The 12717-nt window shown below is 45.2% G+C and overlaps 1 protein-coding gene across 1 annotated transcript in view; it reads left to right on the top strand.

Annotated features, from left to right (window-relative positions):
* Positions 1-901: 901 nt before the first annotated feature.
* Positions 902-12717, top strand: part of LOC310791756 (BMP/retinoic acid-inducible neural-specific protein 3-like) — a gene marked incomplete at its 3' end in the record, with an annotated part of 76750 nt that continues 64934 nt past the window's right edge. The window contains exon 1 of the mRNA XM_083653414.1: positions 902-1133. Coding sequence (XP_083509540.1) covers positions 1067-1133 — 67 coding nt within the window. The 5' untranslated portion in view covers positions 902-1066. The remainder of the gene's footprint in view (positions 1134-12717) is intronic.

Genomic DNA, 12717 nt, shown 5'->3' with positions numbered 1-12717 from the left:
AGGATCACACCGGAAGAAGCACCCATCAGCAGATCAGGCAAAAATGGCCGCCAAAAATAAGGTGGATAGAACAGTTAGAAATTGTACGTGACCTGAAAGATCATAATTATTCATAATAATTGATTGATTTATATAGTGCATTTCTAGATACTCAAAGCACATCATCACATATCGGGGGGGAAGGGGGACTCAACTCATCCACCACCGATGTGTAGCACCCACATGGGTGATGCACGGCAGCCAGTTCGCACCAGAATGCGAACCACACTTCGGCTATCACGGTGCAGAGTTGAGGACCTAATGAGCCAATTAGATAACGAGGGATGATTAAGTGCCCATGATTGAAGGCCTGTGTGGGAATTTAGCCAGCGCACCGGGGTTACACCCCCAAGAGCACCGGGGTTACACCCCTACTCTTGTGAAGAGTGCCGATGGAATCTTTAATGACCACAGAGTGTCAGGACCTCAGGTTAACGTCTCATCCGAAGTACGGTGCTCACTCACAGGACAGAGTCCCTGTCTCTGCCCTGGGGCATTGGAGAGATTATTCATGAGACCAGAGGGAAGAGCACCTCCTACTGGTCCTCCAACACCACTTCCAGCACCAGTCTCCCATCCAAGGAGTATCCTAGGCCAGACCTGCTTAGCTTCCCCAGGAAAGCCAGTAATGTAATGCAGGAGCCACTGATTTAATCCCTCAATTCACTGCTTCAAACTAGCCTTTATGTAATATTAATGCAAACACTTTCATTTCAGATCTTTCTTTAATAAATCAAGCTGTTGACATAGGTCATAACGCCCTTTCCAGGTTTACAAGAATGTTCAATGTGTGGACGCAGGTGGAACTGGCTTTGTGCTGAAAGAGACATGAATACCTTTGCTGTGTGTTTCTGCAGGTTTACAAGACGTCCTCCCGGAGTTCCTGCGTGGGCGTTTTGTGGAGGCAGCTCTCAGCTACGTGGCGTGTAACTCAGAGGGCGAGCTGCTCTGCTCAAACAACGACTGCTGGTGCCGATGCTCTGCCCGCTTCCCAGAATGCAACTGTCCCTTTGTCGACATCAAGGTCATGGAGGAGAACCTGAAGAAGAGCAAAGGGGCCTGGAGCAGCTTCAACCAAGAATTCATGGAATCAGGTATGAGCTGGCATGCTGGACAATACACTCGCTGGGAATGAGATAGAAAACCTGTGAATAACGGGGTTGTGTCTAACAAGGTTTTGGTTTGGTGTCTACAACAAGAGAGCTGGAGCAGCTTCAACCAAGAATGCATGGACTCAGGTCTGGGTTAGCAATATAAAAGTCTCTAGTAATCAGGTAGAAACATTGCTGATAATGAGGTTGTGTTGAATTAGCTTTTAGTTTACTGTCTACTCTACTTTGCTGTATAACAGAAGCAACAAGCGAAAAGTGTGTAGCCACCCTGCCCCTGCCACCCACAGCCCCCTAGCCACTCCCCCCACAGCCCCTTTTACCCTACCTCCCTTCCTTGCTCTCCTCCTCCTACCACCCATATCCCCCTAGCCACTCCACTCCACCCCTCGAATCCTGACTCTCTACCACCTTCCTTTCCCTACAGTAGCTAGGGCCCCTAAACTCACTAAACGTCTATGACTGACTGAGTGAGTCAGTGTCGTGACTTTTCCATTCCCTGACCCCGCCATGGCAAAAATCATGGAGTTAAGTAGGGGTTGGTACCATTATTAACAGGCTTGCAAGTTATGAGGTAGAAGATTTGTTCGTAATGAGGTTCTGCTGAACAAGGTTTTAGTTTAGTGTCTTCAACAGGAGCAGAGTGACGTCGACGCAGCTTCAACCAACCTTTCACGGAGTCATACAGTACTATAAGATAGGATGAGTAGTAGTGATTAGTCTAAAATGTGTTAATAATGAGGTAGAAAAGCTGATATGCAGTACTGCAATGAGGTTCTGTTGTTCTAGTGTCCAGGATGAACAAGAGGGAAGAGGTCTTGAGCAGCTTAAACCAACAATTCAGAAATTCACTGTCATACTGTATAGCCTACTGATGCTCTGATTGCTGATATTCACTAAAGTGCATTATTGTATAAAACCAGAGCAAAAAGGGCAGAAGATATTTCACCCAAGAATTGAAGGAGACAGGTACGGTAAGGTGGTTGGTTAGTCTAGGTGACAGAATGTCATTATTACAAATAGTGTGCGCGCATACTCTTAACAGTACGGTACAAGTCACAGCATGGACAGGGTCCTCGCTGCAGCCATGCGGACATAAAGAAGTCGCTCCATGATTTTCCTGCTATAGTGGCTAACTGAGCGCATTAATTGAATATTCTTTTCTGGGATTTTCTTAATTCCAACAACACTGTGCCACCACAGCTCTTTGGCAAGCAGAGTTTCACTCATACCCCCCCACCACCACCACCACCTCACCTCGAACACATCCGTGCAGTACGTTTTGCATGAGCACACATCTCCTGTGCCATTTTGGCCCTGGTGTTCAGGAAGTCTGGGCTTCTCTGGCATATTATGATCCACTTATAAATAAGAGTAATGAGGCCTGGACAACAGGACAATGACTTCCTGCCACGAGATGGCTTCAGCTGTGAGAGAGGCAGCGTGCGGAACGCCACTGATTCATGGCTCTGCGGGCTGGAGGGCCTGTTTGGCGTAGTGGAATTTCTACTAACACTTTTCACTGCTCACAGTAAAGTGTTGTAAGAAGGATCAATCACACTTTCTGACAGCTCACGATGCCCTATCCCTAAATGAGTCACAGCACAAAGTCACCTTTTCTTCGTGGAGTTTATGTTCATATTGTACACATAAGCCTGTTATAGGCTTCAAATATCTCAGACTATAGTGACAGATAATCAATTAAAGTTGTAATACATACGTGTTCCTATTGCCTTATGGGTCACCGGGTTCAAATCTTTTTATTTTATTTTGTTTGATGCGAGAGAAGTCTGGCAAAGCATATTTTGACATTTATAACTAAAGCTGATGGACATGGTCTTGTGAGTGTGTCAGACATAACAATAGCAGTATTAGTATGGGTATTAGCAGTTGTTGTTGTAGTAGTTGTAGGAGGCAGAATTGGATCATTTTCATATGCCAATGCCACGTCATATAGATTTTGTACGAGGGGAAAGAGATGAGACCTCTTAATATGGTTGTGGAATAGGGGAGACAACTTCACCGCGGTTTGCTTCATTTCTACTAAGCTAAGCTGTTTGATGAAAGTTAATAATTAAAGGAAAGTTGCACGGGAATTTAATATCCCCACAAGCTATTCATTCTGCAATATTCGTATTAAGGGTCGAAAGGAGACTTACAGTATGAGCTAACATTCTAACTTAGTGCCGTGGTGCCCGTTATCTCTTTTCAAGATTGCTTTTTGGGATGGAGCACCCCCCCCCCCCCCCTCATCATCAGGTGTACAGCATCACTCTTGTTAAACTCACTTCCAGCAGGCCGTGCTGCTTTATGAAAGCGATTCATCACGGGGAGCGAGACACAGGTGTGTCATGTAGTGCAGAACAACCCTAAACTGACTGGACCCACCAGCTCTCTCTCTCTAACGAGCTGGACGGGGGCGGGTGCCAGTTAATTGGGGGACGGCAGGTTCCTGGCAGGCTTCTCTTGAACTTCTCTTGAACTTTTGCGAGTGTGTATTGTATTACTAACCCCCCCCCCCCCCCCCCCCCTCCCCCCCCCCACACACACACACAGAGTTCGTGGTGACTCCGTGTGTGCCGTCATGTATTGGGGAAGTGAGTGACAGTAGGGAGGTAAACAGGGTTTCTTTGCAAAGTCAGCTGGTGTCACAATGAGGCTAAGTGAATGCAGAGCAACTTTTTTCTCTCTGCGTATTACATCTTGATAAAGATTGATGGTGTTCTGTGCTGTTGGACTTTTCTGGTTCCGCTCATGTATTTTAGTAACTTTGCATTGTTTGTCATGTAGATGAGGCCCTTTAGTGCTTCTGGATGCTCGTGTGTCTGAGTAATGAGCTAAATTTATCATAAGGCCTACTGTGTATACAGTACTTAGTGACACACACAAACACAAGGACATGAGGCATGCTGTACACACACACACACACACACACACACACACACGCTCGCGCGCACATGCATGCACGCACACACACATGCACGCACGCACACATGTGCGCACACACACCACACACACACACACACACACACACACACAAGCTAAATATATCATAAGGCCTACTGTGTATGCAGTACTTAGTGACACACAAAAACACAAGGACAGGCATGCTGTACACACACGCACGCACGCACGCTCGCACACATACTCACACACACACACACACACGCGCGCGCGCGCACGCACACACACGCGCGCGCACATGCACGCACGCACACACACACACACACACACACACACACACACACACGGGCTGGGTATCGGTACTCAGTACCTTTAAGGTATCGACCGAAATAACCCAGTAAGTACATGTACAGTAGTATTGAAACGTCTCAAACGATGCCTGCATTCCATCCTTTTGTACACAGATCTAAAAAGAAATACTACATTATTTGTGTGGTTTTGCTCGCAGCCAATCACCACGTATTGAGTGAAGTATCTGTATCACTTTAAGGGTACTGGTACTGGTATTGTAATTTTTTAAATGATACGCATTCCTAACACATGCAAACACATGTACATGCACACACACACACACACACCTAAAATCACTCACACATGTACAGGCCCCACACAAGGCAAGTTAGGATGAAAAATGAATGCAGTGATCTATGCCAAATACTGTTTGACTTTCAGAGCTCGACGTAGTCACAGTCTCTCCCCTCTCTCTCTCTCTTTTCTCATCCCCCCGCATAATTTCTCTCTCTCTCTCTCTCTCTCTCTCTCTCTCACACACACACACACACACACACACGTGCACGCTTTTAGCTGGAAGTGCCTCAGAGGTTGGGCTGCATTTCGTCTGCTGGGATGGGGTGATAAATTCATCGTGGCGAGGCGAAAACAACTGGGAGGTGTGTGTGTGCGTGTGTGTGCGTGTGTGTGTGCGCGTGTGTGTGTATGTGAACGAGTGCGAGAGAGGGCGAGAATAATACCCTCAGACCTCAGCCACTCGCACGTTTCCCCAACGAAAGAAGCAAGATAAAGCATTACAGGAGATGTTTAAATACGTTTCCCCTTTTATTTTCTTTTTTTCTTTTTTTTGTGCTTCCTGTCCAGGTGAATCTCGTGTACAGTTTGAGAGGCGATGTCCCGGGCAGGTGTGAATAAGATGCACTTTGAAGCATCATCACACCTTTGATCTTTGTGAAGGTGAAAAACACAGCTAGCCTCTGGGCTCAGCGCTATGCTAGTCTGCCACCGCTGATGGGAAAATGGGTTCAAAGCAGCATGAGATACAAAAGCCTGTTTAAAAAAATGTAAAGTCCTTTCTCTCTCTCTCTCTCTCTCTCTGTGTCTCTCTCTCAGCAGGGAGTGAACGCTCACTCCTGCCCACCCTCGGAGCAGGGAGTGAACGCTCACTCCTGCCCACCCTCGGAGCAGGGAGTGAACGCTCACTCCTGCCCACCCTCGGAGCAGGGAGTGAACGCTCACTCCTGCCCACCCTCGGAGCAGCAGGGAGTGAACGCTCACTCCTGCCCACCCTCGGAGCAGCAGGGAGTGAACGCTCACTCCTGCCCACCCTCGGAGCAGCAGGGAGTGAACGCTCACTCCTGCCCACCCTCGGAGCAGGGAATTGAATGTAAATGAGAGGGAATAAGCTCCCTCTCTCATGTTTCATGTATGCTTGACCTCATTAGCAGCAGCATTGCCTCGCTCTGCCACATGTATGACGGCAGAGCAGCGCCTTCCTCACATCACAGCCCACAGCTGCAATCCTAACTGAATAATAATCCAGTTGACTGTGCGTGTAGGTTTAATCCTAATCATTATCAGAGCTCTATTATAAGATTGTCTCTTACATTTCTGCCAATAGGTCTCTGACATATGACTTTCTGCGAGGGAAATTGGGCTGGTAATTGCGGTAGCTTTACAAGAGGTCTGTCAATCACCACTTTTTCACTTTCCAAACAGGAGCCAATTAGCAGAGATCTCCAGAGGCCAAATAGTCAGGTGCAGTCTTACCTTTAGGCAAAGGTAGGCGCTTGTCTCAGGCCAGAGGGCTCCACAAAACACAAGAATAACAAGGAAGATAAGCTTATTTAAGCGCCACCGCAACAACGGTGAGTGTGCTGCCCTGAGGGTGCTGCCCTGAGTGTGCTGCCCTGAGTGTGCTGCCCTGAGGGTGCTGCCCTGAGGGTGCTGCCCTGAGTGTGCTGCCCTGAGTGTGCTGCCCTGAGTGTGCTGCCCTGAGGGTGCTGCCCTGAGGGTGCTGCCCTGAGGGTGCTGCCCTGAGTGCAGCTGCCCTGAGTGTGCTGCCCTGAGGGTGCTGCTCTGCCGACTGATGCTCAGAGACAAAGGCAAGGAAATCATAGATATGTGACGGACTGGTGTTTTGGGCAACAAGAAGGCCGAGGACATTTTAATTTGAATGTTCCGACTCCTAAAAGCAACATTCAGACAAAATCGCCCTGAACGTTGGTGAACAAGCTCGGTTTGCTCTGAACAGGCTTTGTTTACTAACAAATTATAATTATTTAGTTTGTTATATTGAGTGCATTCTTCAACATCTAAACTTGCGTAATGCGTATTATGATTTTTTTTCAAAAAAAATAAAAAAAATCTTGATTTGTGCGATTTCGGTTGCCTGTTATTAACCCTTTCACCAGACAATGTCACATAATAATGTTGAATATGAAATATAGAGTATAGAAAGGATGGATTGAAAAGGGTGAGGGTGATGGGGTTTGAGTGGGCCCTGTGCTTGTCTTTGCCTGGCTGGCGTTGTTGCGGTCTCAGCTTTAGCTAGCAAGTTTGATCGTCTCAATTGATGAGCTTTTTATCAGCAACTGAGCAGTAAATGGATTTCAACATTAAAATCAGCGTGAAATGTAGATGTTGGATCAGCTACTGTTTCAGTCGCTCGGTGGCGTTTTGAAACATCGTTGTTGCAGGTCGGGTAGCGGATGAATTTAATACTTGAGCCGAACTACATGTGCAATACACGGTTTTAATGCTCACCTGCCAGCCAATCAGAAGAGAGGATTCACCCCGACCACAGTATAAAAGATGACGATGGCCCCAGTTAATCAAATTAGAAATTCAATGTTAATCCAATTTGAACAAGGTTTCATGAGCAGTAGGATGAAGTCAAACATCTCCCATGGCCTCCACAACCAGCAGATCTAAACATCACTGAAAGCTTATGTGAAATAGAGTTCCACCTCATCCCTCAAAGACATGTCCCTCTTGAAGAAAGGTCCAATATCCCACTAGATGCAATTTAGGGCATTGGTGGCAGTAATCCAAGAGTATTGAAGCTGTCCTGAAGCCAAAGAATAGTGTGTCACTCACAACAGCCATACTACTTATTAGCTCAATGATATCCATCTATTGTGAGGTGTGAACCTGAAGATTAAGTGAACTAGAGCAGTGGTTCTCAAATTGGGGTCCGGGGACCCCCAGGGGTCCGTGGCACTTTGCAAGGGGGTCCACGAAAAGTTTTCAAGAAAATAAAAATAAAAACTCTTTTCCCAAAAGCTTCATAGTTCCACGTAAATATGTTATGCTTTAAATCTAAAATGCTTCATGGATTACATTCTAATCTAACAAACCTATCAATTTAAAAGTCAAGCACGTTACCGTGGAAACAATGAAGCTTAGCCCAAAATCACAAATCAGAATGAGGGGGTCCCCGGTATATTTTCTATCTTGTAAGGGGTCCTTGGCTGAAAAACATTTGAGAACCTCTGAACTACAGCTCTACCTGCATCCGTCAAAAACGGGAGGCTTTCCTTCATGAAGAAAGGTTCAATATCCCACTACACATAGTTCAGGACATGGACCACAGTATTGAAGCTGTTTTGAAGCCATATATCTAAATGATATTAATATAGTCATTTTTGTCCTATTATATCATACGTGGAATTAGAGATTCTGATGACATCCAAATGGCTCACAATCAAAAATGATCTACAGTAGCATTGTGATGGCCCCTCTGCTGTATACCTCAGTCTGTGTAAGCATGGGGTTCTTCTGTACACACAACACGATAGGTCCTGCTTGTGGCTTATAGAGTGGCCACCTGTGGAGGGAGATCTTTCAGAAATCCTGTCTAGTAGCTCGCAGCGTCCGATGGGAATCTCTATGGGTGCGTTTGAATGCCGTTGGTAAATCGAGTGACCTCCTTTCGTCAGTTCACGACGCTTTCACTAAACTTGTTTGACTTTGAACTCGGCGAACGTGAAACTAGCCTCATACGACTTCCGCAATCTTGACTTGGAATACGTTCAAAAGGCGTGTGTACACTGTAACAGCTGTACTAAAGTGCTACGTGTAAGTGTTGTTTGCATAATGTGCCCTTCGCTCGGAGGGCGTTTCCAGATCTCAGAGACGGAACAAGCTATTTACCAATCATCTCCGTTTTTTACAAGTGGCAGCCGCAGATCATGGACGAAGCCACAGATGCTGGCTGTAAATGTTAAATTGCCTCTCTCTCTCTCTCTCTGTCTCGCTCTCTCTCTGTCTCGCTTTCTCCCTCTCTCTCTCTCCACTCCACACTGTGTACAAATCGTTTAATTGTCTCTGTGCCTCCATTGTGTTCATGAGAAAGCATGCCTGCGAGCTAACGGGGGGTTAGCGTTTGATACTCGGTACCAGCTACAAATGGTCCCCGCGTGGATTCCCACTCAACAATATCAGCACCCTGCCTCGTTGAAACTCCGCCCATTTCCGCCTTTATAGCCGCCATCAAGCACGCCGCCTCGCTGTGCGGAGATGCACTTCCAGGATTTGTTTTTTTTCCCCCCGACTCCCAGAGATGAAGATTTGCTTTTTCTTTTCCAGATTTTGGCAACACATTTCTCTAACTTTGACGTTCTTTTTCTCATTTATTTCGCAGGAGGTTTGGCACAGGGCCAGGCACTCATCTTAGCTGCCTTCTTTCTGTCTGTCTTCCTTTCTTTCATTAGTTCTTTGTTGTGCTCTCTCTCTCTCTCTCTCTCTCTCTCTCTCTCTCTCTCTCTCTCTCTCTGTGTGTTGTGCTTTGCTCTCTCTCTCTCTCTCTCTCTCTGTGTTGTGCTTTGCTCTCTCTCTCTCTCTCTCTCTCTCTGTGTTGTGCTTTGCTCTCTCTCTCTCTCTCTCTCTCTGTGTTGTGCTTTGCTCTCTCTCTCTCTCTCTCTCTCTCTCTGTGTTGTGCTTTGCTCTCTCTCTCTCTCTCTCTCTCTGTGTTGTGCTTTGCTCTCTCTCTCTCTCTCTCTCTCTCTCTCTCTGTTGTGCTTTGCTCTCTCTCTCTCTCTCTCTCTCTCTCTCTCTCTCTCTCTCTCTCTCTCTCAGAGTAGAAATCCCATAAGCAGCCTTGCTGGCACTGTGCTTTTGTTGTTCGCTGCTGTTGTCATCATTGTGCCTCATCGCCTCTTCTGAGTGAAAGCAAACATAAGTGTGTACTTAGACTTGGATTGGGAGCTAGATTAGAAAGTGAAGTGTAATCTTCTCGCCCAAATTGTGACAGCCAGCGCGTCACCGAAGCTATCGAGCGGAGTGCCACTTCATAGACGACAATCCCACTCAGATTGAGCCCCTGTGGGTCAACCCTTTAGACTGATAGTCCCTCGGCATGCCTTTGCATTCGGCTATGACGAAGATGAACGACACATTGATCTGGTAATAGCAAAACAGAGATTTTCGTTTTCTTTGTTTTGCACCGCGTCCTATATACAAACAGGAGAAGACCATCTTGGAAACCGTTCAGATTGCGTTTTGAGAGGTTTTTGGGGCAGAGGGAAAGAGGGCGAGGATTATATTGGATGAGGGTTATGCATTGGAGATTCACACTGTAAATCCAGCAGAACCGCCACACTTAGCACCAAGGCTACAGTAACTCACGGGAAAACAGCTCAATGAGATCTGACCAGAGGCCAAAGCCATGCATATAGACACTGAATTAATCTGTAATATAGCAAAAAGACAACAGCCTGATTAAAAAAAATGCATTGTAGATTTCTCACTTTTTTACTGCATACCATCACAAACTGCTGCGCTTTAAAAAAAAATCTAATTAAACTGTATGTTTAGTCATCAGAAAGCACAAGACACATTGTAAGTAGATGTTCAGTTAATTTGGAATGGCTTATACTGATAGTACAAAATATTAGGAGGACCACTGGTTCCTTTCAAGAAATGACAGATCAGGTGAATCCAGTGGACAGCTGTCCTCATCCTCATCAATTCCACCTATTAAAATCCACGTTACCAAGGGGAGCTGCAGATAAAGGGCAGCATAGAGCATAAAGAAGGATTTTGGTGGCCCAACACAGTAGGAAGGAGGGTGGTCCTGCATAACGCTATACAATACTGGAAGTTGGAGTCGTTCCAAACCTCAGAATTGCAAATGTGGTTTTCCTTTCTGAGGCTGCAACCCAAGATCCTTTAACAGCTATTTAGCCTCCAGCATCGCTTCCCCTCACTGTTTCTCAGAGACAAAAGTGCATTATGACAATAGGTGCCCCAAACATCTGAACGCTCACTCCCTTCTTTGTTTATCAGAGACAAAAGTGTATATAACAAGGTGCCCCACACATCTGAACACTCACTCCCTTCTTTGTTTATCAGAGACAAGAGAAAAGTGTATATAACAAGGTGCCCCAAACATCTGAACGCTCACTCTCTTCTTTGTTTATCAGAGACAAAAGTGTATATAACAAGGTGCCCCAAACATCTGAACGCTCACTCCCTTCTTTGTTTATCAGAGACAAAAGTGTATATAACAAGGTGCCCCAAACATCTGAACACTCACTCCCTTCTTTGTTTATCAGAGACAAAAGTGTATATAACAAGGTGCCCCAAACATCTGAACACTCACTCCCTTCTTTGTTTATCAGAGACAAAAGTGTATATAACAAGGTTCCCCAAACATCTGAACGCTCACTCTCTTCTTTGTTTATCAGAGACAAAAGTGTATATAACAAGGTGCCCCAAACATCTGAACGCTCACTCTCTTCTTTGTTTATCAGAGACAAAAGTGTATATAACAAGGTTCCCCAAACATCTGAACGCTCACTCCCTTCTTTGTTTATCAGAGACAAAAGTGTATATAACAAGGTGCCCCAAACATCTGAACGCTCACTCCCTTCTTTGTTTATCAGAGACAAAAGTGTATATAACAAGGTGCCCCAAACATCTGAACACTCACTCTCTTCTTTGTTTATCAGAGACAAAAGTGTATATAACAAGGTGCCCCAAACATCTGAACGCTCACTCCCTTCTTTGTTTATCAGAGACAAAAGTGTATATAACAAGGTGCCCCAAACATCTGAACACTCACTCCCTTCTTTGTTTATCAGAGACAAAAGTGTATATAACAAGGTGCCCCACACATCTGAACGCTCACTCTCTTCTTTGTTTATCAGAGACAAAAGTGTATATAACAAGGTGCCCCAAACATCTGAACGCTCACTCCCTTCTTTGTTTATCAGAGACAAAAGTGTATATAACAAGGTGCCCCACACATCTGAACGCTCACTCTCTTCTTTGTTTATCAGAGACAAAAGTGTATATAACAAGGTGCCCCAAACATCTGAACACTCACTCCCTTCTTTGTTTATCAGAGACAAAAGTGTATATAACAAGGTGCCCCAAACATCTGAACGCTCACTCCCTTCTTTGTTTATCAGAGACAAAAGTGTATATAACAAGGTGCCCCACACATCTGAACACTCACTCCCTTCTTTGTTTATCAGAGACAAAAGTGTATATAACAAGGTGCCCCAAACATCTGAACACTCACTCTCTTCTTTGTTTATCAGAGACAAAAGTGTATATAACAAGGTTCCCCAAACATCTGAACACTCACTCTCTTCTTTGTTTATCAGAGACAAAAGTGTATATAACAAGGTGCCCCAAACATCTGAACGCTCACTCCCTTCTTTGTTTATCAGAGACAAAAGTGTATATAACAAGGTGCCCCAAACATCTGAACGCTCACTCTCTTCTTTGTTTATCAGAGACAAAAGTGTATATAACAAGGTTCCCCAAACATCTGAACGCTCACTCCCTTCTTTGTTTATCAGAGACAAAAGTGTATATAACAAGGTTCCCCAAACATCTGAACGCTCACTCCCTTCTTTGTTTATCAGAGACAAAAGTGTATATAACAAGGTGCCCCAAACATCTGAACGCTCACTCCCTTCTTTGTTTATCAGAGACAAAAGTGTATATAACAAGGTGCCCCAAACATCTGAACACTCACTCCCTTCTTTGTTTATCAGAGACAAAAGTGTATATAACAAGGTGCCCCACACATCTGAACGCTCACTCTCTTCTTTGTTTATCAGAGACAAAAGTGTATATAACAAGGTGCCCCAAACATCTGAACGCTCACTCCCTTCTTTGTTTATCAGAGACAAAAGTGTATATAACAAGGTGCCCCACACATCTGAACGCTCACTCTCTTCTTTGTTTATCAGAGACAAAAGTGTATATAACAAGGTGCCCCAAACATCTGAACGCTCACTCCCTTCTTTGTTTATCAGAGACAAGAGAAAAGTGTATATAACAAGGTTCCCCAAACATCTGAACACTCACTCTCTTCTTTGTTTATCAGAGACAAAAGTGTATATAACAAGGTGCCCCA

This window comes from Poromitra crassiceps (assembly GCF_964638095.1).
Source record: "Poromitra crassiceps genome assembly, chromosome: 17".
Taxonomy (NCBI): Eukaryota; Metazoa; Chordata; class Actinopteri; order Beryciformes; family Melamphaidae; genus Poromitra; species Poromitra crassiceps.
The sequence above is the reverse complement of the archived record's forward strand: the minus strand, read 5'-3'. Positions and strand labels throughout refer to the sequence as shown.